Below are 20943 nucleotides of genomic sequence, written 5' to 3'. Positions count from 1 at the left end.
GCCGTTTGGCAGATGCAATAAAAACCATGTGAGGATGATGAGAACGTTTGTACACAACAGGTGGTGTGTGGAATCGATGAGGAAATGCTGCAACAAGTACATATTTACAGTATTACATCATTTTTATTGTCTTTTACATAAAAAAGGGGGTTTAGTTTAAAAGTCCAACTTCCACTCAACTTTGCTTCGCATCGTAGGTGGAGTAGAGATCTCGATATCTGGAGAGAGGAAATGAAAGTATTTTATTTGCAAACTGTTTTCATAAATTTTGTCTTTACAATATAAAAATCCAAAGTACATCTCAGATTAAGTAGTGTACATAAAGTAAACACAAACAATATTACAAGACTAGCTAGTTCCAACTATTTAGCAGTTTCAAAACTTAGAACAAATCTTGAAATATATATCTATATATATCGAAAATATTCAAACAAAATACACTTTCAAGAAGATGTAAAAAGAGCATCTAATGAAAAAGTCTCAAGTTGGAAATGTGGGTTGCAATGGGTAGTGGAAATGACTGCACTGAACACGACATTGAATGCATATGGGTCTTTTTCTTGTGTTTGGTAGTTTTTCATAATTTTGTATTATCGTGGTGTCTTCTATTTGTATTGACTTTATTAATACCATGTCTATTCATTGCTTATTTAACCGTATTTTGTATTGTTTTGTTCTTCACTTTTACGGACACCAGAAAGATTAGCTTTTGCACATTGTAAGAGCTATTGGGGATCCAACAAACAATAAGTTATAGTATTATTTAAAAATAATAATAAACTGCTAAATTCCACCTTTTTTTATTGAATAAATTATTTTTAAAATAGATCTTATGATTCTTTTAAAGTGTACATATTTACAAAAATGTGGGGAAAAGGTTAATTTTTTATTTTTTTTTTTACAATTGAATTGCTAATAAAGAAAAATACTTTTATTATTTAGAAAATAAAAAAAATTCCCCCCTCTATTTTATGGTATAAAGTTTTCATTTGAGATCTCTCACATCAAAAATTGTTAACTGCAAAGTCACAACAATAACATACAATAGAAAACAAAGATTTACATATTTCAATAATTTTGTATGCAATTTCATTGCAAAGCTACGCTAAAGACAATTGTTCAATACTATTTCCTACAGATTATTTCTGTGTTAAAGAAACAGGGTTAAAAGTTGTTTGTAAACTGTGAGTGGTTACATGACCAATAGTGTTATGCCAAGTAAATTCCAAAATGTAATGCATGACTTATTACTACTTACTGTCATCTGAAAGTAATAATACGATTGATCAAATGACCTGTATTTTGATTAGAATGAATCGTTATAGCCAAATGGAAAGAAATTGCTCCACATCAGAATTAAACCGCTGTTCTGATGAATGTACTGCGTAAACGAGCTCTTCATTTAAAATGAGGCTGACCTTGTTGTGACGTTGGCGGCAGCGGCTGCTGCTGAAAGGAAGCCATGATGCTGTTTGCTGTTGAGTTGGGTCCCGTCAGCTGAAACGCACCAAGCACACACATTATATATTATGTATATATATATATATATATATATATATATATATATATATATATATATATATATATATATATATATATATATATATATATATATATATATATATATTCACATTTGTTTCTGCTTGAAACAATGCAATGTTTTTCTGTAGTTTAATATATGTCAAATAGGTATTTAATTTTTAGGAGATCTTAATCCCCCTGGACCATTAGAGGCCACAATGTTTAACACGGCTATGTTTTTCCCCTATAGACTTCATAAAAGGAAAATATTTTTTTTCATGTAAATTTTTCCTATTAAAACAAATGAACATTGTATGTACTATAGATTTTTGCCAATTTTAAATAATTGGAGAACTATTTAAAAGGGTAAAAAGAAAAAGAAAAAAATGTTTAACATGAAAAAAAATGTACAAAAGAAAAGAAAAAGTAATTTGTAAAAAAAATATTAGTCACAAAATAATACTTTTTTTTTTTTTACGTGTGCACATTTACAATTTTATTAATTTAAAAAATAAAAAAATACATTTAAATTTTGCATTTAAAATAGTTATTAATTTAGTCTGATTTTTAAAACTTATTGTAAATTTTACCTTGTGCTTCTGTTATATATTATATTTACAGTTTTATTTAATTCTAAAATATTGAAGAAAATAATTATTCAATAATTTTAAATATACAAACTGAAAATGTCACAGTTTAGTTTTCACTAAATAAAAACTGAAACTTTCTTTCATGCCTCACTCGAAGTCTCATCATCTCTAAGATAATTAATTTTTTTTTTTTACTATATGTATATCTCTGCTTAGTGCTGGGCAATATGGAAAAAAATCTTCTATCACAATAACGATATAAGACAATATATATTTTTCAGTTTTACTATTTAATAAAATTATAAAAGATACTACGACTGTTTACCTTTTTTTATTTTATTTTGAAGTGACATTAAACAGATCTGTATCAAAAAAGAAATGCATCCAGTAGTGCTGCTATATAAAATTATCAAATGTTCACAAAAGGCACAGTAACCACTGACATTTTTTTTTCGAACTAACCGTGAATCTAAATAGTGGGGAAAAAAATGTTTCACACAGAAATTGTTTTATAAAAAAAAAAAAAAGAAAAAAAAAAGATGAGCTCTACTGTAATGTTTTGAAAACATTTATTGTGCAGATTTCAAAAGTCAAAATCAAAACTCAGGACTGCGGTGTGATACAAATACTGTTTAGTGATATGAAAGGTATTGAGTAGGCAACGTAAGCATCCCAGCGAAGCTTTTGGGGGCTTTCTCCGCCGTTCAATTTTCAGAAAAGCTTAAAAATCTGTGTTTTAATGATGCTAAAACTGCTCATTTAGACCCGCAAACTGCTGGGCTTGTTTGACACAGCTGTCACTATTTCAATGAGGAGTACCCAGCATGTTTTGAGGTGGACTTAATTTTCTTTTTTTTTTAAGTTACGGATTTGTTGTTTTAGCCAAGGTTTTTAAAGTAGTAGTATTCAGTATTTGTATTTATTGCAATGAATGTGACAAAAAATAACTGGTTACCGGTGTGTGGCTGCTCTGCGAGTCCTGTAGCCACACTTCGGGGACGGCCTCCTCCATAGCGTGCAGAGCTTCGTGAAAGACGAGCTGCAGCTCATCGGCTTGCTTGTCGAAGCGGAAGTGCACGAGAGCCTTGAGCAGCGCCTCAACCTCCTCTGCAGAAAAGAAACGTGAATCCTTATGATGTGTAAATGTGCCTAATAAAAGCTCAAGTGTACGGCGTTCACCTCTCAACTTGTCCACGCTAGTGACGATCTCTCCGAGGGCGTACATGAGGGCTTGCTCCTCCCTGGGATTTCCTTCCTTCAGGCTCAGCTTCTTTCTCTCGGCCTTGCGGCGGTTTTTTGAAGACCTCCTGCGTCACATAACAGCAATTTTAATGTCACTTGGTGACATATTTACACTCAAACATTCCAGGCAGAACTATCAGAAATGTATTAAAAAGGAATGAAATTTTGCGGAAACAGCAGCTTCATACATCAGGAATTCAAATAGGCCTCTAAATGATTTGATCATCGATTAGTTGTCGATCAATCGTTGCATCACAACTGTTTTCCAAATCTGAATGAAAGTGACCCCATTGGACCAAAGCTTATTTACATTTAGAATCTTTTTGAATATCGTTGAGAAAACGGCTTGTTCAAATTCAAAGACATTCATGACCAATGAATATAAAATGCCATTTCCATTTAAAAAATTAAATAAATAAATTAAAACAATAATAATAACAATAAGTAAATAATACAATTTTATGGTATGTATAATTTTGAATAGATTTGAATTAATAATTAATCCCTATTACATGTAACTATTAGGGGTGTAAGAAAAAATCGATTCGGCAATATATCGCAATATTACAGCGCGCAAATCTTGAATTGATTAGATATGCTGCCGAATCGATTTTTAAACATCAATTTGTAATGGCAATATTCAACAAAACATCTTACTTAGGGTTAGGATTCACACATTAAGCATGGAAGAATGTTATATTAATGGAACATTAAGCCTTAATATTTTATTTCAGTGCTGTTCAAACATGAAACAGACTGCAACCTGTTTGTTAAATGCAGTGGCTCAGTTATAAGCCTGAATTTTCAGATAAATACATTTTCATACAAATCTTACAGTGTACATGAACAAGTTTACTGATTAGTATTTTCCAAATTTATGGTAAAAAAAAATAAATCGCAATATTCAATTTATAGATTCGTATCGGGATTAATCGGTATTGAATCGAATCGTGACATGAATTGAATCGCCAGGTACTACGCAATTCACACCCCTAGTAATTATATACAGTTAATGGTCATATTATAAACATGAGTGTTAATTTCCTTAAATGTAATATGTAAAAACAAAACTATTTTTCTTTAATTAAATATAAAAATATCACAAAAAATACAATTGCAGATCAAAATGCTGTATTAAAAAAATTGCAACACTTAAATTTTTACATTAGATTTTTTTTTCTACTTTCAACTTTGAATCTCTCAAGGTGAAATGTATGGCAATAAACAGGAATACAGCAAGTTATTAATTAAATATGGTTCAATTGAAAAAAAATTATTCAATGTTTACTTTTACATTATTTACTTTTTTCATTTAACTTAACAGTATTTGCTTAGACGAAAACTAAAAAATGTTGTTTTTTATTTATCTACAGTATTTTCCTTCCCCCATCCCTTTTATGCATTTAAACTATTTTCATTCATTAAAAAAAACAAAACCATCATAATTAGTACACATCTGACCACATCGAAAGAATGCATGAACTGAAGGCCTCTAGGAGTGTGTGTGTGTGTGTGTGTGTGTGTGTGTGTCTTACGAGGAAACGCGCGAGTTGCTGTGCGAGTACTTGGACGCGGTCATGACGCTGCTGGCCTCGGAGTAAAGGTCAGCGTCTGCGCAGTCGGGACCGTCCTCGTCTGCAAGGGGACGAGATGTCGGTTTGTTTCAGGGCTGACGTTACCATGGCGACCCATCACGTAACCTTTCCCCGTCCTCACCCAGCATGCCCGTCCGCGCTTTGTCCGCCTTCTGCTGCCGCACCAGCGCCAGACGTGAGCGATGGCGCGAGAAGGTGGCCGCCTGCGTCTCCACCAAGAAGATCTGTGCTGAGGCCGCTGCCGTAGTGGGGGAGAATTAATAAATACATTAATTAAAAGACAGAAGGAGAAAAAATGGACACAAAATGGCTCCTCAAGCTACCTTCAACCAGGGCTGGTTTCAGGTTTGTCTCTATGATGTCGGCCCTGTCGTGCAGGGTGATCTCAAGCATAAAGAAAAACACATTCAAATTAACTCACAGTGCAAGGAAAATAAAGCATGATCAACATGTGTACTGCACATTGTCCACCAACCAGTCGCAGCGCCTCCTCCCAAGCCGCACCGGTGATCAGCGTTAAGATGGCCTCCTCACAGTCCTGCGTGGCCACAGAAATCACACTTATTGCCATGACTAAGAACTGTTGTTTAAGTGTGAACAACCTACTTTAGCGTACTGGTCCAGCAGCACGGCTGCTTCCGTGTAGCGTCGTTGTTCGCTCAGCTTTCCTGAGAGGAAGCAAACGGTTACAAAAACAAGTTTAGCGCCAACTTGCGAAGCAGCTAGTCGTCAGACATAAACCCCACATGGAAGCAACTGGCCCAATGCGTCCGCCATATTGGATGTGGCAGATAAACTATTTCAAGTTTAATCGACTCGAGTTAAAAAGCCAACATGTCTAAAACTTCAGCTTCACTCAAGTGGCTAAGCAGCCAGTCGTCACTGTTACCTGCCAGGTCTCGGGCCACCAGGGCGAGCTGGTCCTTGGGCAGCGGGATCTGCTGCGCCACACAGATGGCGTTTCTCCAGCTGGCGCCGGCGGTGAAGGCCTGCAAGGCGCCTTCGAGCTCGCCGCATCGCCACAGCATCAGGCCGGCGTGCTCCGCCCGCTGCCCGTCTAGCAGGTGCTGGGCGTAAGTGCGGCTCAGCGCCTTGGGGGAGGTCACGTGGTTGTGAGAGGAAGCTGAGTGGGAAGTGGGGTAATGTGACGTACTTTGTAGTGTGCGCCTTCGGTGGGGTAAAGACGCAGAGCTTGGCTGTAAAGTTTCTGCTCCTTCACGAGCTGCAAAACCTCTGGGAAATGCTCATCTCCTAAAACAAAAGATGAAGACATTGAGTTGTGTGTAATGAGGCGTCTAGAGAAGCTGAAAATTTCACTCGAGTATTGTTACCCAGGGGGCATCTGAGTACTATCTCAGCAGCCCGCGGGGTCTTGCTGAGCCAAGCTGAAACTTTGAGGGGGCGGGCTGCACTAACCAAGGCTGATTGGTTGGTCAAATTTGGATGGGGGGTGGGCTCATCAAACTCATACGTCAAACTCTTTTGAATAAATTACCAAGAACTCTAAGATGCTGTGGAAAAACAATTACAAATTTTCTGCGGAACTTTTACAACCAAGACCTCCCTTTACCCGAACTCAAAGATCCTGGGCTTGTTGGTGGAAAAGCAGCTAATGTTCAGGGTGCATATGCGAAAGGAACATTCAGTCCTTGAAGCACCTCCTCCTCGTGACGTCATTACGTCCTCTGGAGTGACGTGGGGATCGATACTGTTTGAGCTGTTGATGCTTCTGACACCATTAAGATTGACTTTCAAACTTACATGACGATAGGTTTGATGCTTCAGTTATTTGAGGTACTGTAGATTAAAGATTGACAGATTGTCAGAGTTGATTGTCGGCACTGATATTCAGCATTTTGACAAATATCAGCGTCAACTTTTTTGTAGAATCCGATAGCCGATATTAGATCATGTAAAATTGTGTTAATTTCAGGGAACTATTTACTTAAATTTTCAGTGAACTGCACCAAGATAAATAACAATTCAACATTTCAGATATTTTGAAACAATATGGAGCTATTTAGTTTTTACATGCTAAAGACCCTGGGATTATCCCTGAATCTTTTGTTTGAATTTAAAAACAAAAGATGTCTATTGACTAGAGGCTAAAAAGGAAAAAAAACTCCATTACTTTGCAAATCTTAAAAGTTGTTCAATAAACATATAATTTAGAAAAATGTTGACAAAGAGTTGAGGTTTGTATTTTTTTTAATTTGACGCCAATATTTTCTCTTTCAGTGAAAAGGAATATCAGCTCCGAATATCAGTTATGGGTCTCTTTCACTAAAAAATATAATTATGTTAAATATTGATATAATAGTGGGAAACAACACGGCTGTAATGTCTTAATTCAGGGAACCAATCACTATTCTGCGAATTAAAGCCGATCAGAAAATGTCCATAAAATGCAAAATATCAGCCAATCCAATTGGTGTCAAGTCTACTTGTTAATACCCACCTTTGTGTAAAGGTGGCTTCCTGTGTGAGACAAAATGGAGTCCTACCAGATTTCGTGAGGTGCGTCAGCGCCTTGCTGTAACGTTTCAGGTGTTTGTCGATGGTGTAGCGTTGGTAGTTGACCTCCAGGCTCTTCAGCATGTTCAAGAAGGGGAGGTACTCTTTGGGGTCCTGTGCACAGCATCATCAGAGTTTTTTTACACTTACAAAATCCAGTTGGGCATCCAGTTGACTTTGGCTCCAAGACCTCATCCATATATTGTAGACAAATACAGATAGGCCCTAAAGCATTCCTGGTCAGACTTTCTTTTAGTACCTTCTGTGATTTCTCAGCCACCATGAGCACCAGGTCGAAGTCGTACGTCCCCAACGAGTGCTCGTACAAGTCGTTGACATTGACGAGGAAGAGAAGATACTTCAGAGCCTCCTCGGCATTCACGCCACCGTCTTCCTCAGGGGGGTTCACTGCAAACGCAATTACAATGTTTGTTCTTAAAAACTGCCGTACGATTCGTGTTGTTTGTGCTCACTTCGAAGCTCGTGGACTTTCTGCAGGGCGATCTCCAGCTCAGGAGTTGACTTCTTCACGTGCGTCGTTAGTATGGACAGACAGAACCTGAACCACCGGAAATCAAACACATAACATAATTTTTTATTATTTTTCATTATTATTCTATTTTATGTGAGTGTTCTTATTGGTGCTAAAAGACACAGTAGCACATTAAATACAATACATTATTATTTATAAAAAATTTGAAAAGATAACTTAATACAAAGAAAGCCTTCTATCTTGCAAACACATTAAAAAGTACAAATTGTTTCATTACATTTTAAATCCATTTTCATTATTTAACTTACCGGTATTTGAACAGAAGAAAAAGTCATTGTGTAAAAATGTATTAAATGTTATTGTATTTTATGAGATCAGATTAAAAACTTTACTTAACTAGAAGTTAAAAAAAAAAAAAAAAAAAAAAAAAAAAGGAGTTAGTCCTCTAGTTAAATTTAAAAAATATATATCAAAAGTGATTAATTTCATGACATTTAAATAGAAAAAAAGAAATAAATTACTAATAATTAACATATATTAAAATAATCTAAAACATAAATAATTAAAATATTGATTTAAAATGTAAATAGATCAATGAACACCATTACTTAAAAATATTCAAATACAACAATTAAAATAGTTTTTAAAAATCCAATTAAAAAATGAAATGCATTAATAATGGTTAATGGGCAGATTACAATTTTAAATGGTAGAGTCAAAAACAAAATAATGAATATTTATTGAAAATTATTTTTTATTTAAAAAATTAAATAATGAAAACAAAAATTCTGACCTATTATTAGAAAATGAATGAAATAGATTAAAATAATGAAATGGGGATAAAAGAAAATAGATGAATACATAATGTAAACAATTTTAAGTACTCGTGGCAGGCCTATACCAGAATCGTCTGTCCCCCTGTGTTTGTTTTACAATCAGGAAATATAAAATAGACAAATGGAAAATTGGCATTAGTTTCATGCAATGTTAAGGAAATGCTATTTTGGGATATAAAGATCTGTATTTAAAATTATCTATCTTTTTTTCGGGGAGGTGTTTGTATCAAAAGTACTAGTGGTATGGTATTTGGTACCGGTGACTACTCAAGAAACAAAAGAAAAATATAATTATATTGATTAAAAAATAAATAAATCCATCTATTATTAATAGTTAATAAAAATGTATTTCTATGAATTCCGATTTTGACAAGCTGTCACTGACTTGTTGGGATCTGTGCCCTCCATGGTTTTGCGAAGCGCGTCACACACCACGTCCACCTTCTTGCATGCGGAGGCAGGCGGCGGCCGCTGGAGCTGCATGCATCCTCCCGGGCGAGGATACATGCTGCTGATGGTGTCCTCCTCCCTGATGGTGTTAGAATGTTAGAAACAGAAGTGGGCGGCCGTCACATGACAAGGATGGGCTGACCTGAGCTCCGTGAGGAACAGGTTGATGTTGTTGATGGAGTCCAGCTGTGTCAGGAACGTGTGGGTGTTCTCCAGGAACACCTAAAGCGAGCAGTTGAAAAGGGAAGAAAGAGGGGGGAAAAAAACTGAACAGGAGAAAACGTTTTTTGTTTGTTGAAAAAAAAATACCTGTATATATATATATATATACCCCCCTCACCCACAATCACTTAAAGGGATAATTGCGGGTTTTCGGACATGAATCTGTATGGCATCCTCACCTAAAGTGGTGTGCAATCAGCACTGACTAACCACTGACAGCGTCCTGTCACACGAGACCTGGTCCGGTTTTGGTAGAGACGAAAGTAGTCCGGCAAGTTGGATGGGGTCACAGACATAAAGCGTTTTTCTTCTAAAAACAATTTGTGTTCAAAAGAGTGATACATTTGCATCACAAAACTGCACATTAGAAAAAAGTCTTCATTACCGCCGGGCTCTATTTTTCTGTTCGGATCACTGCTGCATCCAGCTGACAGACGTGCACAAACCAAGTTGTTTGGAAGTGTTTACCTGACGCCAGAGAGCTAATTGAGAGCGAGAGTATGCAACGTTACGATTGTATAAACTTTATAAGATTGTATAACTAAGGTGTGTTGCGTGTTTCTGTGTTGCACATTCGTTTTTCTTTTTTTTCTTGAGTGTTTGTGAACGCATCGCATGTTTCGCGGTGGAAAGGGACTCATCCATACATTGTTAGTAACGTGTGCTAATTCGGCTTGCGAGTTAAGTTTCTTGTGTTTGGCGTTGGCTGCGGCCAACAGTAGCCGGTTGTGTGAAAAGAAAAACGCTTTATTTCCATGACACCAGCCAACTTGCAGGACTACTTTCGTCCTGACCAAAACCGGACCAGATCTTGTGTCACAGGACGCTGTCAGCGGTAAGTTAGTTCTGATTGCACACCACTTTAGGTGAGGATGCCATACAGATCCATGTCCGAAAACCCGCACCATCCCTTTGAAGGAGTGGTACTTGACTCATTTAGCCATTTTCAGCAGTAAAAAGTTTATATTTTGTCTAGAATTAATTTGATAACTTCATTATATTTCATGCACAATTAATACCGCTAAATATACATTTTGCTACTTGCTGTGGACTGAGAATGACATCACGTGTGCTCAGGCCTCAGGTAACGACCAATCATGGGGCTCAGTTTGCTAATGGCACTTGATGAAACTAAGAAAACAGGGGAGTTGTAATGTGATTGGTCATTACCTGAGCTCCTGTGATGTAAATCTCAGTCGACAGCATGTGGCAAAATGTGTTTTTAAAGGCATTAATTAATTGTACGTGAAAAATAATTAAGTTATCAAATTAATTCTAGACAAAACTTTTTATCGCCTAAAATGGCTAAATGAGTCAAGTATCTCTCTTTAGCCTTTATTTTGACCTGACCATAATAATCATTTGACCTTCATTTGAATAGAAAAAAAGATTCTCAGTTCTTTTCCTTGCTTAAATTTGTAAAACTATGAATAGATTCTTACATTTTTAAAACCTATTAGAATTTAGATATTTAGACGAGAAAACTTTGAAAATTGTTCATTTAATTTCTGAACTTAGTTTTCATACTTTTTTCCTTCCTCAAAATCTTTTAACCTTTAATTGACCTATAATTTTAAAATTGAACCCTGTGTCATATGACCCATATGACAGTGGGTCAGAGTGGGATTTGAGCAGGTGTTGCACCACAGAATGTTTTAATTCATTATACCATTTCATCTAGTTTCACATAAATTTGATAGTACTCTTCCAAATAATAATATTATCATGGATTATTAATAGTGATTTGGGTATGTATACCTTTGGGTTGTGGTCGTAGATGAGGTTGAGGTTGATGCGCAGCTTCTTCATGCACTCGAAAGCTTCCTTGAACCTCAAACTGGGAAACAAAAGATAGCAGTTACTGCATGAATCACACACAGGACTGTTGGGCCTTGGCGGAGTTCTGCACTGCCATCTACTCACTCGTCCAGCCACTGCCTGAGCTGCGCCAGCACTAGAGCCCGATGGTGAATCGTCTCCAAATTCCCACGCGGCATCTGCACACACAAACGCAACACGGTGAACATCTGTGGACGATCATGACCAGCAGTGGGTGCGCGTTTGGTGATCACCTGTAAGACCACTCGCGTGTCTCGCGGCACCACTGTGACCACACGGGACCCCCGCTCCACCCGCCGCAGGGTCTCGTCATTCTGCCCGCCGTCCTGGGCCATGGCTGCCTGCAGTGCTGTGGAGGTTTTCATTTTCAAAGTGCATTTGCTGTCAGATTTCAGATTGATGTTATTCCCTGATTGTTTACAGTAATCCCTCATTTATTGCGGATGTAACGTTACGGACTTTCACAAATCTCTGACATAGCAACCATCTATTAATTATATAATTTATATATTACCGATACAATATGTATGTGAGGTAGTGTTGTCACAATACCAAAATTTTGACTTTGATACTATGTCTGCTTAAAATACTTCGATACCAGTACTGAAACGGTACCTTAACAAAAATCTAAAACATCAGCAGCAAAATGATTTGTATTTTTTATTAATTCAAAATATTAGGATGTATACATGTTAATTTATGTAAATACTGTATATATTTATGTATATACTGTAAGTGCTTTCACATTGCATGCCATATTCTTGAAGTACTGTATTTGTTGTTATCCGTTTTAAATATTGGTAATACAGTGGCACTCCTTCCATGACTCAATGTAATGTTGCTTGAGTGTGCGTGCATGTCTCTGCTCTTCTCCATTACGCTCCAAATTAGTCGAATGTGTAATCAAATACTACAAACTGGGAACAAAATAATTCACTCGACTCATTGAACACACCTTGAGTCCACTGCAGGGCCAGGAGTGATTGTTGCTTTTTTTTCTGCTTCTCCGCGAAAAAACATTTGCTCTCGTTACAAAATGTCATGTCGGTTTGCTTGCCGTGGCTGTCGGCCATGTAAGAAAATAAAGTTCCATAGACTTTGCGAGTTGTACTTCTCAACAAAGAGTGGCCAGTAAGTGCTACACTTAATCTTGTATTTATTTTTTTAAGTGCCGGTGCTAAAATTTTTTTTTAGACCGAGCCGTTTTTGACGCCCCCCAAAAAATTGAGGTACGATACTGGTACCGGTATCCCGAGCAACACTAATGTGAGGTGCAGCTATTATTTTTGTCCCCTTGGAGTCGCATTTGAAAAACATGCATGTTAGCCTCATTGCAGACATAGTGGACATTTACTCATGTTTGGAAAAATTGCTATTGTGCAAGGTGGCGGTTTCACTAATATTAAGTATAAGAGGAATTTATGGACTGCTGATTATCGCTAGTGTCCACGTTGGCGGTCATCTCTAGAGGGACAAAATGATGGTCCTGTACCTTTAAGGCCGAGCGTGCTCAGTCGGAGGCAGCGACACGTGTGCGAGTGCGTTGTAACCACCAGGAAGTCGTCACACACAGCGAAAGATGACACGTTGGAGGCGAGCTAAAGGAAGTGACGAAGCGGACAAGTTGAATGTGATTGTCAGTTAGTGTGCCAAAATGGCCACCTACCTCCATATCAGCAGCGTACAAGTGAGATCTGTCCGTCAGGCCCATCACACATTCCTGAGATAAAGTAAGTGTTGGTTTTAAATGGAAAACTAGTCACTTGCAGTGGTACCAAGTTTAGTTCATTAGTTAATTTACTTGTACATCAAATCAAATTTTCTCATATAAATGAATTTAAATGCTATGTTTAAACCTGGTTCTACCTGGCCATCCACGCTGCAGAGAGCCATCTGAGTGCAGGCCACGGGGAAGTTGACGCTGTACCCGCTGGAGTCACACCACTCCTCCACCGATGGATTGGCACAATCTGCACAAAAATATTACTTTTATCTGATGCTCTGTGGATTATTACTGGCCTTTTTGTTTATTTCTATTGTGCAGAGATTACCAAATGGTAGCAATCAGTCACATGACGTGTACAATATGCTTGCTCATGTGACTGGGTGTCTTGTGAAATTGGAAGTGTACCTTTTTCTGTTTTCAAGTTTTTCTGTGTATTTACATTGCGCAAGGTAGCAGTTAACATGAATGACTGGCAGCAATCTATCACATTGCAGTAACTGTATGACATGTCTACATTGCACACGTCCCCCTGTTCCAAGTCTACAGATGAGGACAGACAAGTGTCTAGTTGACCCAAGCACGAAATGACTTAATGTGAGTGTTACTGACTGACCCCAAAGGAGCTTCCTGATGCGCCCATCCTCCAACTGTAGGGCCACCGAGCGCGTGCTACAACAGTGGACCACACTAATCACGACGCCTTCCACTTCCAGCCGACATCTGCAGCGGTAAAAAGAAGAAGATAAAAAAATCATGTCGCCGCTAATGAATAATCGATGTTCCAGCATGATTCGGTACCTGACTGAGAGCGTGTCGGCATCGGCATCCTGGCCGGGGCAAAGCAACATCAGGGAGGAGGAAGTGGGCAGCAGACCCGTGCTGACAGCCACAAAGAGATTGTCCTGAAGCCACAGCAGATGTCGCAGAAACAGCGGTGACTCTTGGTGGATGGCGATGCTGCAAAAACAACAGCTCAAGTTTTTAAGATGGATTATTGCTTTTACAAGTTTGTGACTGACGGTTTTGTTACCTGAAGGTTTTCTGAAGGACCAGAGGATGAACCACAGTTCTGAATTCATTTGCAACCTTGTCAGGTTTTCTTCCAGAATCTGTTCAATCAAACGTTAAAATAAATGTAGCTTCATGTACAGACATTTGTGGCAGAGTTCCCCAAAGCTTTGTGCTGAATCCCCTGTCATTTACCTATATGAGAGTGTGCCATATAAATCCAATGCATTATCATCATCATTATTATTACTCAAAGTCAATTTCAAGCATTTTTAACAATTTACAGATGTGGTACACTTAATATTAATGTGGATTTTTGTGGCAGAGTTCCATAAACCTTTGGTGCTAGAGTCACACATATTTTTGCAGTCGAATGCAAGCAAGCAGGTTTAAGATAAATGTTGAGGCTTATCTATTGCTGTGGTAAAATTGGGAGTAGTCATTTTCCTAGTTGCTATGTAGTTCCACTAATTAACCTCAGCAGCGATGAATTACATATTTATGTAAACATTTGTGGCGGAGTTTCACAAGTTCCAACCATTGTATGATAAATTTCTAATTCAAATTCAGGAATTCACTGAGATTTATCTTCAAGCTTTTCTGCCTTTTGTGGTAAATTATATATTTTTGCCAGTGTTAGAATTCCACAAGGTTTTACACTAGATCCACTATTATTTGTTAATGTTTAATAATATTAATACTAATATTTTCAGTTTAACCAATGAAAAATTTGTGTTCACATGCCTATACTAATTAAAATTATGTCTGTTTTGTTTGCCATCATTGTTTTGCAATTTATTATAAATATCATACATAAGTCATTTAAAATATTTAAACATAATAATGCACTTTGAATGTAAAATATATTAAATAATGGAATGGTAGCTGTGTTAAACTTAATATATGCTGGAACTAATAATTTACAAGAAATGGTCTAGTACTCATTTTGGAAACTAAACCTTGGCCGTAGATGGTTATGTTTCCATTAGCAGTAAGTGCCGCCAGCTGGTTGGTCTTCTGAGGCTGGCAGAGGAAGGTAACCTGATTGACAGGTGAGCTGAGCTGGAGCTCAAAGGAACACATGGGTGGAGGAACCATGCTCTGCCTGAAGGTGGTCACCAGGATCTTGTCTGGAAAGGTGTAATTATATTTTAGATGTTATATTTTTTGATAGTATTAATGCACAGCATTCCTATCATCCAATTGGCCCTCACCTCCATCAATCACAGCCACATTGGCGTTGTCCGAGGAATCCGTCCCCGGGCTCTTCTCTGTCGTCCAGCCCCAGTCGTAAGCCAGGTAGCGCCAGCCACGGGTGGCCAAGTGCAGCCGCAGGGGCTGCTCGGAGTCCCAGCACACGCACTGCGGTGTCTGGCTTGGGTCTGTGCCGAAATCCAGGCTCTGCTTCAGGTACCAGTGGTAATTTGCCACCGTCCACAGCTGCACTGCAGGTGGAAGATGTGACAAAGTTCACGTCTGCAATGTGTTGACGACACTAAAAAGTGAACTCACCGCATGTGTTAAGGCGTCCATCTTCGCCCGCTGTTAAATCCTCCAACCAGACGGCCAGGACCGTGGAGTCATTGTTCCACAGAAGCTCCTTCACCTGAAAGGAAAACACATCAATCTTTAGCATCAGAAGCATAGGATAGCGGGCTGCAGAAGCATGGACGTGCCTTGGCCTGGTCTTTTCTTAGGGGCAGGGTGAAGTCTCCATGCAGCAGGCCGTTCTTCTCCATGAAGACCACACTGTGCTTGTTGGGGTGGCGCTGAGTGCTCGCCATCAGGCTGCCAGAGGGTCTGAAACATGGAGTTTTTATTTTATTTTAGATAACTGTCAAGAGAAGCAACTGCAGATAGTTGTTGATGAGAGCTAAGTGTGTCCATTTTTTCTCCGATTAATATTCAACTTTTTAAGGTATAAAATTTGCGAGCATGATAACTACAAAAGAAACCTACCTTTGACCTCAGACTGTCACAATTTGTCCAATGCTCAATTGCCTTATTCTTTCACTTTTAGGCCAACCATACAACACTGATTTTCCTAAGAGTCAGTATGCATCGAACCACACAAAAATCGATCACAAAAAACAACAACGAGATATGAATCAAACCATGGACTTTATGACCCATTTCATCTCCAGAGACTATAGCATTAAGCTAGTTGACTAAAAGCTAAGATAGGTGGTTGTTTTATACACACAAACATCCAATTCTTTGTTTTGTGTCTAGTTTGACAATAAATAACTGAACTTATACTAGCCACAATGTACCAGACTTTAGGTGTCAAATAGGCCCAAGCACGACACGGATTAAAAAGGGCAAAGAGAACTTTCCACACTTCTGTCATCTTTAAGTCAACAAACTTCTTACTTCCAGGATAGCGGCTGCTCCAGGCCATCGATAGGCTCGCTGGTGGCCTGCAGGACGCCTTCCCTGTTCCACACCCGGACCTTGCGGGCCCCTGTCGTCGGGCACACAGCACTGACAGCAAACAGCTGTCCGTCCCCTCGCCACGTCACCCGAGGCCGGCGGTTGTCCCATTCTGCTGCTGGCTTCACGTCCTGCAAGCGCATTGGCAACAACCACAGTCATTTATAAAGTATATTCTAGTGCATTCGGACACTATTCATATCGTTTCATTTTTTCCACATTTTGTTATGTTATAGCCATAAAGCCCTAAATTGAATAAATCAAATGATCTGTTGTTTTAATTGCAAATTTATTAAAATAAAATAAAATAAAAAAATTGATATACACAAGTATTCACAGCCTTTCCTCAATACCTTGTTGATGCAGCTTTAGCAGCAATTACAGCCTCACGTTTTTCTTAATGATCACAAGATTGGCCTGCCTATCTTTGGACAGTTTCGCCGATTCCTCTTCAAACCATCTCTCAAGATCCACCAAGTTGGATTAGCGAGTCATTGCAAAGCCATTTTTAGGTCACCAGTCTCCACAAATTCAAGTTTAAACAATTTGAGGAAGTATGCAACAGAATGTTTCTGTACCTGCCCCAGATCTATAACTCCTAACACACCTATTTACTACAGACAATTCCTTTATTTCATGCTTGTTGTGGGATCTTGTATAGACAAAAGTTTTCCTTTCCAAATTTAAAGATTTTATTTATTTTTTATGTGTCAGAATGGTGGGATTGTGTGTGGTCTGTTCCGATAATCTCAACAGAGTGCCACAAACATTAGGATTATGTTAACAAAATCTCACATGACCAAAAGTGAGCTCACAAAAAACGAGTACCGGCACCGTAATAACAGACAGATCCGGCCGGATAAGTGCTTGATGTTTCCTGAATGTTTCCAAAAAGGACAGGAGACGGTAGTATTATAAAATGGCGATGTTGGCAAGAAAAGACTTGCTATGGAAAATACATCTTTCCGTCAGGGCAACCTAATTTTATATTCTTGAGCTTCAAGACAAAGGCTGTGAAAACTTAGGTGCATGTGGTTTCTTCGTTTTGGATTTAATAATTTTGCAAACGTGTAAAAATGTTGTCATGGGGTGTTATGTATCAAATTTTTGGGGGGGAAAAGTAAACCATTTGGAATAAGGCTCAACATAATAAATAATAAGGCTGTACAGTAACAAAATGTTACCACCGCTCTTCCCCCACAGTAACAGACCTGAGCCTTCCTCTGTGCGGCCTGTTTGCCTTCTGAACCGTGGAACTGCGTCTCCTTCTTGCCCCATCCAACTGTGATGAATTTCCCTGTTAAGTCGGATGGTAAGTTAATCAACAGTATTTAAATTTACCATAAATCCAAAAATGAGTCACTGTACCTTCGCCAAAGTCATCCTGGTGAATTGCAAACTCGGTAATGGGCTCAAAGTTTTTGGTCATCATGATGACGGTTTCCTGACCTGCGAGCACGGAAGTATGAATCACTGAATAGGAATCACTGGCCACCAGCAGCTCCTGTGTGAGTGTACTCATTCTGTCTGTGTTTATAAACAGTTGAAAAGTGCATTGGGACTGTAGATGTCTAATTTGCCCTTTCCTATATGTAATGGCATTAAAGCACAACAGTGCAACCAGAAAGTATTCATGCAGCGAAGGGAAAAAATTAATGTATTCAATTTTAGAATGAGGCTGCCACTGTAACATAACAAAATGTGGAAAAAGTGAAGCACTGTAAATTATTTACAGATGCATTGCAAGTACAGTGCGGTACATCGCAAGACAGCCCTGACTTACAAGCCATCGACCAGCTGATTGTTTTGCTTTGACTTGAGATACGAGCGCTAGGCTAGATGGTGTCAGTGAACTGAAATCACTGCACAACAAGCAACAGTTGGGCAAAAAGTGAACAATTCTTCCAAAAAGAGGCTTCAAGCTGTTTATTGCCATTCCCTGTTGAAGTTTAGTGTCTAACTAAATATAAAGCAGAGAATCACAATGTGGTATATTTAAAATATTCGCATAACTTTGCCTAATACAAAGCCTGCTAGCTTAATGCCAACAATGCCAAACACCAGACAACAGGCTAATGTTTTGAGTTACGAGTGTGGTCATGTAATGAATTAACTTGTAAGCCAAGGCACCACTATCTTGTAAAAACTAAAAAAAAAAAAAGGTAATTAAAAATCTGTGTTACAGTAGGGGAACAAAAGTTGAGCCGCGATATAGCGGGCTAAAGTCTGCATTCAAATTAATTTTAAAGCTGACCGGTCGTGAGAATGACAAGCTCTTCATCAGGGCTCCAGCTCATGGAGGTCAGCCCGCTCTCCACACTGCCGACACACTCCAACTGTTAAGATCAGACAAGTTAATAATAACTTTAACAAAGAAGCCCACTGTAGAAAACGCGCCATGTGCAGCCCACCTGGCTGGTGTTGAAGTCCAAGACGACGACATCCCCAGCAGCCGTGGCCAAACACGCAGATTCGACCTCCGCCAGGTCCTGCAGTCCGACTACGCAACCGCTGCCATCTGCTGGGAGGTAGCCGTCCGCTGTCAGCGAGGCCTCACTTACCACCTGTGGCCAGAAAGGATAAAAATTAAACCAAAAAAAAGTGCATCAACAATCAATCATAAGAAAAGCAAGCATCGGGTAGGGCTCAGTAGTTATTTAAAAAAGATAAAAAATAAAAATAAACTCCACGTTTTCTTGAAAAAAATAAAAATAAATCTACCGGTAATTTTTCCCTTCACTGACACTGACCAGTTGAATTGTGTTATTTAAAAGTTTTGCTCTTTGCTTGTTCTTCTTCTTTTTTTCTTTACTTCAGGAAAGTTTTTACAAAGCCTAGTTTTTTTTTTTACCCCAGCATTAACTAGAATCAACTTCTGCATGAATAAATTATTTTCTTTACAGATTAAAAAACAAAAAAAAACATCAAGGTAAAAAGCCTCTCCTCTGTCACAACATGTACATAAACATGCATGTAACACTTCAGAAATTCACATTCTAAATGCACAATAATGCAAGAAAATGAGCCAAAGTGTACAGGTATGTATCTATCAGTAAGCTTGATGGCACACTGCCTTCCATGTCTCTCACTTCTAGTTGTACATAATGCGACTACCGAATGGCTAGTCCATCTTCGGGCCGGTGGATACCCGCCCGTTGGGTATATTGCTTCACTCTAATTTGAAGGCATTTTTAAAGAAGATTTTCTGTAGGTAATCAAACAAAAGCATTCCCAAAAAAGGCATTTATTCCCACCACCAACACAAAAATCTCAGTCTCTCTGGAATAGTTTGAAGTGACCATTCCAACTAGATTCAGCATTTTGAAAGACTGTCATTTTCGGGAAACCTTGGTACAAACAGAACATTTTTGAAAAATGTGTGTACCCTGCTTTACCTGTCCAGTTTGAGGGTTGAACTCTGTAATGGAGTAATGGGAGACGACCAGTAGTGTCCCGGCATCGGTGCGTAGCGCCAAACACTGCGGTGAGCCTGGGCCCTGGAGCTCCGAACTATGCAGGCTCTTTAGTAGCTTTAAGTTCCTCATTGCAACTCAGGACACGGCACTTGCACATGGGGAAATGCCTTTACAAAGATAATGATGATGACTTTACTAATGAGGTATTCATTAACCCTGCATTTTTTATTTTTTCAATTTATTTATTTTTATTAAAAGGCAATTGGACCATTTCATAATTAAATGGCCCAATTCCCATTTTAATTTCCTCAAATGCAATTAATTATTAATAATTATGCTCTGTTGTACTGTAACTCAAGAAATTAATCACTTCACTTAGTGCACTTGATGGAAAATAGACACTTTACTCTACTGAAAACGTTGTCAAGGCCGTTGATGATTAAAATATAACGATTTTATTTCATTATTTTATTCAAAATTTTTGCCGGTGGGTGCGTATGTGAGAAAATCTAACACTGAGCGCTAGTTTATATGCTGGCGTTGTCAAAACGACAAAAAAAAAAAAAAAACGCGGCCAACAAAGCGAATACCTTATAATATGAAGAAAATAACTTTAATAAGGAATAAGAGACAACATAGTATGAGCTATTCATTGTTTAGTTTTCATCAACCAGTCACTGCGGTCGTCCGAAAATGGAACTGTGTTACTTACTGCTGATAACGAGATTCATACTTTCATAACGACAACCAAATAGATCTCACTTTACTTATAATGCACAACAAAAATCAATCAAACTCACCGACGGGTGCAGCTGTATGTGGTTTGTTGTAGCTGAAGCGCAACAGCAACAACATGTGGCGACGTCAAACTCTTAACCTTTCACCTCAACAACACAGTACATAAGTCAGCTGCATATCGCCCCCTAAAGTCTCGGTGGACAGCGGAGAGAACTGTTTTTTTTTTTTTTTTGTAGATACAATTTACCATTTTTGTTATTGTGACATCTGAAAAATGCTACTGGTGACGTTTAATGAAACAATGTGTTAACCTAAATCGA

The 20943-nt window shown here is 38.3% G+C and overlaps 1 protein-coding gene across 1 annotated transcript; it reads right to left on the bottom strand.

The window, feature by feature from the left end:
* Positions 1 to 103: 103 nt before the first annotated feature.
* On the bottom strand, positions 104 to 20807 carry elp1 (elongator acetyltransferase complex subunit 1). The gene is made up of 36 exons (XM_077577425.1): positions 20686 to 20807; positions 19865 to 20052; positions 18881 to 19033; positions 18724 to 18805; positions 17838 to 17918; positions 17681 to 17766; positions 16410 to 16600; positions 15713 to 15836; positions 15549 to 15642; positions 15251 to 15481; positions 14996 to 15166; positions 14059 to 14137; positions 13827 to 13985; positions 13642 to 13748; positions 13169 to 13272; positions 12969 to 13022; positions 12795 to 12900; positions 11536 to 11651; positions 11387 to 11460; positions 11222 to 11300; positions 9384 to 9463; positions 9177 to 9320; positions 7936 to 8021; positions 7722 to 7870; positions 7453 to 7576; positions 6102 to 6199; positions 5838 to 6039; positions 5555 to 5616; positions 5424 to 5486; positions 5272 to 5332; positions 5070 to 5186; positions 4889 to 4988; positions 3291 to 3418; positions 3067 to 3218; positions 1419 to 1497; positions 104 to 218 (listed from the first exon to the last, which is right to left on the bottom strand). Exons 2-36 carry the CDS (start codon positions 20012 to 20014, stop codon positions 157 to 159), a joined length of 3948 nt encoding a protein of 1315 aa, XP_077433551.1. The 5' UTR covers positions 20015 to 20052; positions 20686 to 20807; the 3' UTR covers positions 104 to 156.
* Positions 20808 to 20943: the final 136 nt, after the last annotated feature.

The sequence above is a fragment of the Vanacampus margaritifer genome, chromosome 10, assembly GCF_051991255.1.
Source record: "Vanacampus margaritifer isolate UIUO_Vmar chromosome 10, RoL_Vmar_1.0, whole genome shotgun sequence".
NCBI lineage: Eukaryota > Metazoa > Chordata > Actinopteri > Syngnathiformes > Syngnathidae > Vanacampus > Vanacampus margaritifer.
Note: the sequence above shows the minus strand (reverse complement) of the source record. Positions and strands in the feature narration are given on the sequence as shown.

What these genes read in the sequence shown, in the direction of transcription:
- elp1 (XM_077577425.1), bottom strand. Translation starts at nt 20,014, where the DNA reads ATGAGGAACTTAAAGCTACTAAAGAGCCTGCATAGTTCGGAGCTCCAG. An exon ending in TGGACGCCTTAACACATGCG is followed by an intron (nt 15,482 to 15,548) that starts GTGAGTTCACTT and finishes TTCCACCTGCAG; the next exon opens with TGCAGCTGTGGACGGTGGCA. An exon ending in GGTGGCCCGAGACCTGGCAG is followed by an intron (nt 5,617 to 5,837) that starts GTAACAGTGACG and finishes GCTTCCTCTCAG; the next exon opens with GAAAGCTGAGCGAACAACGA.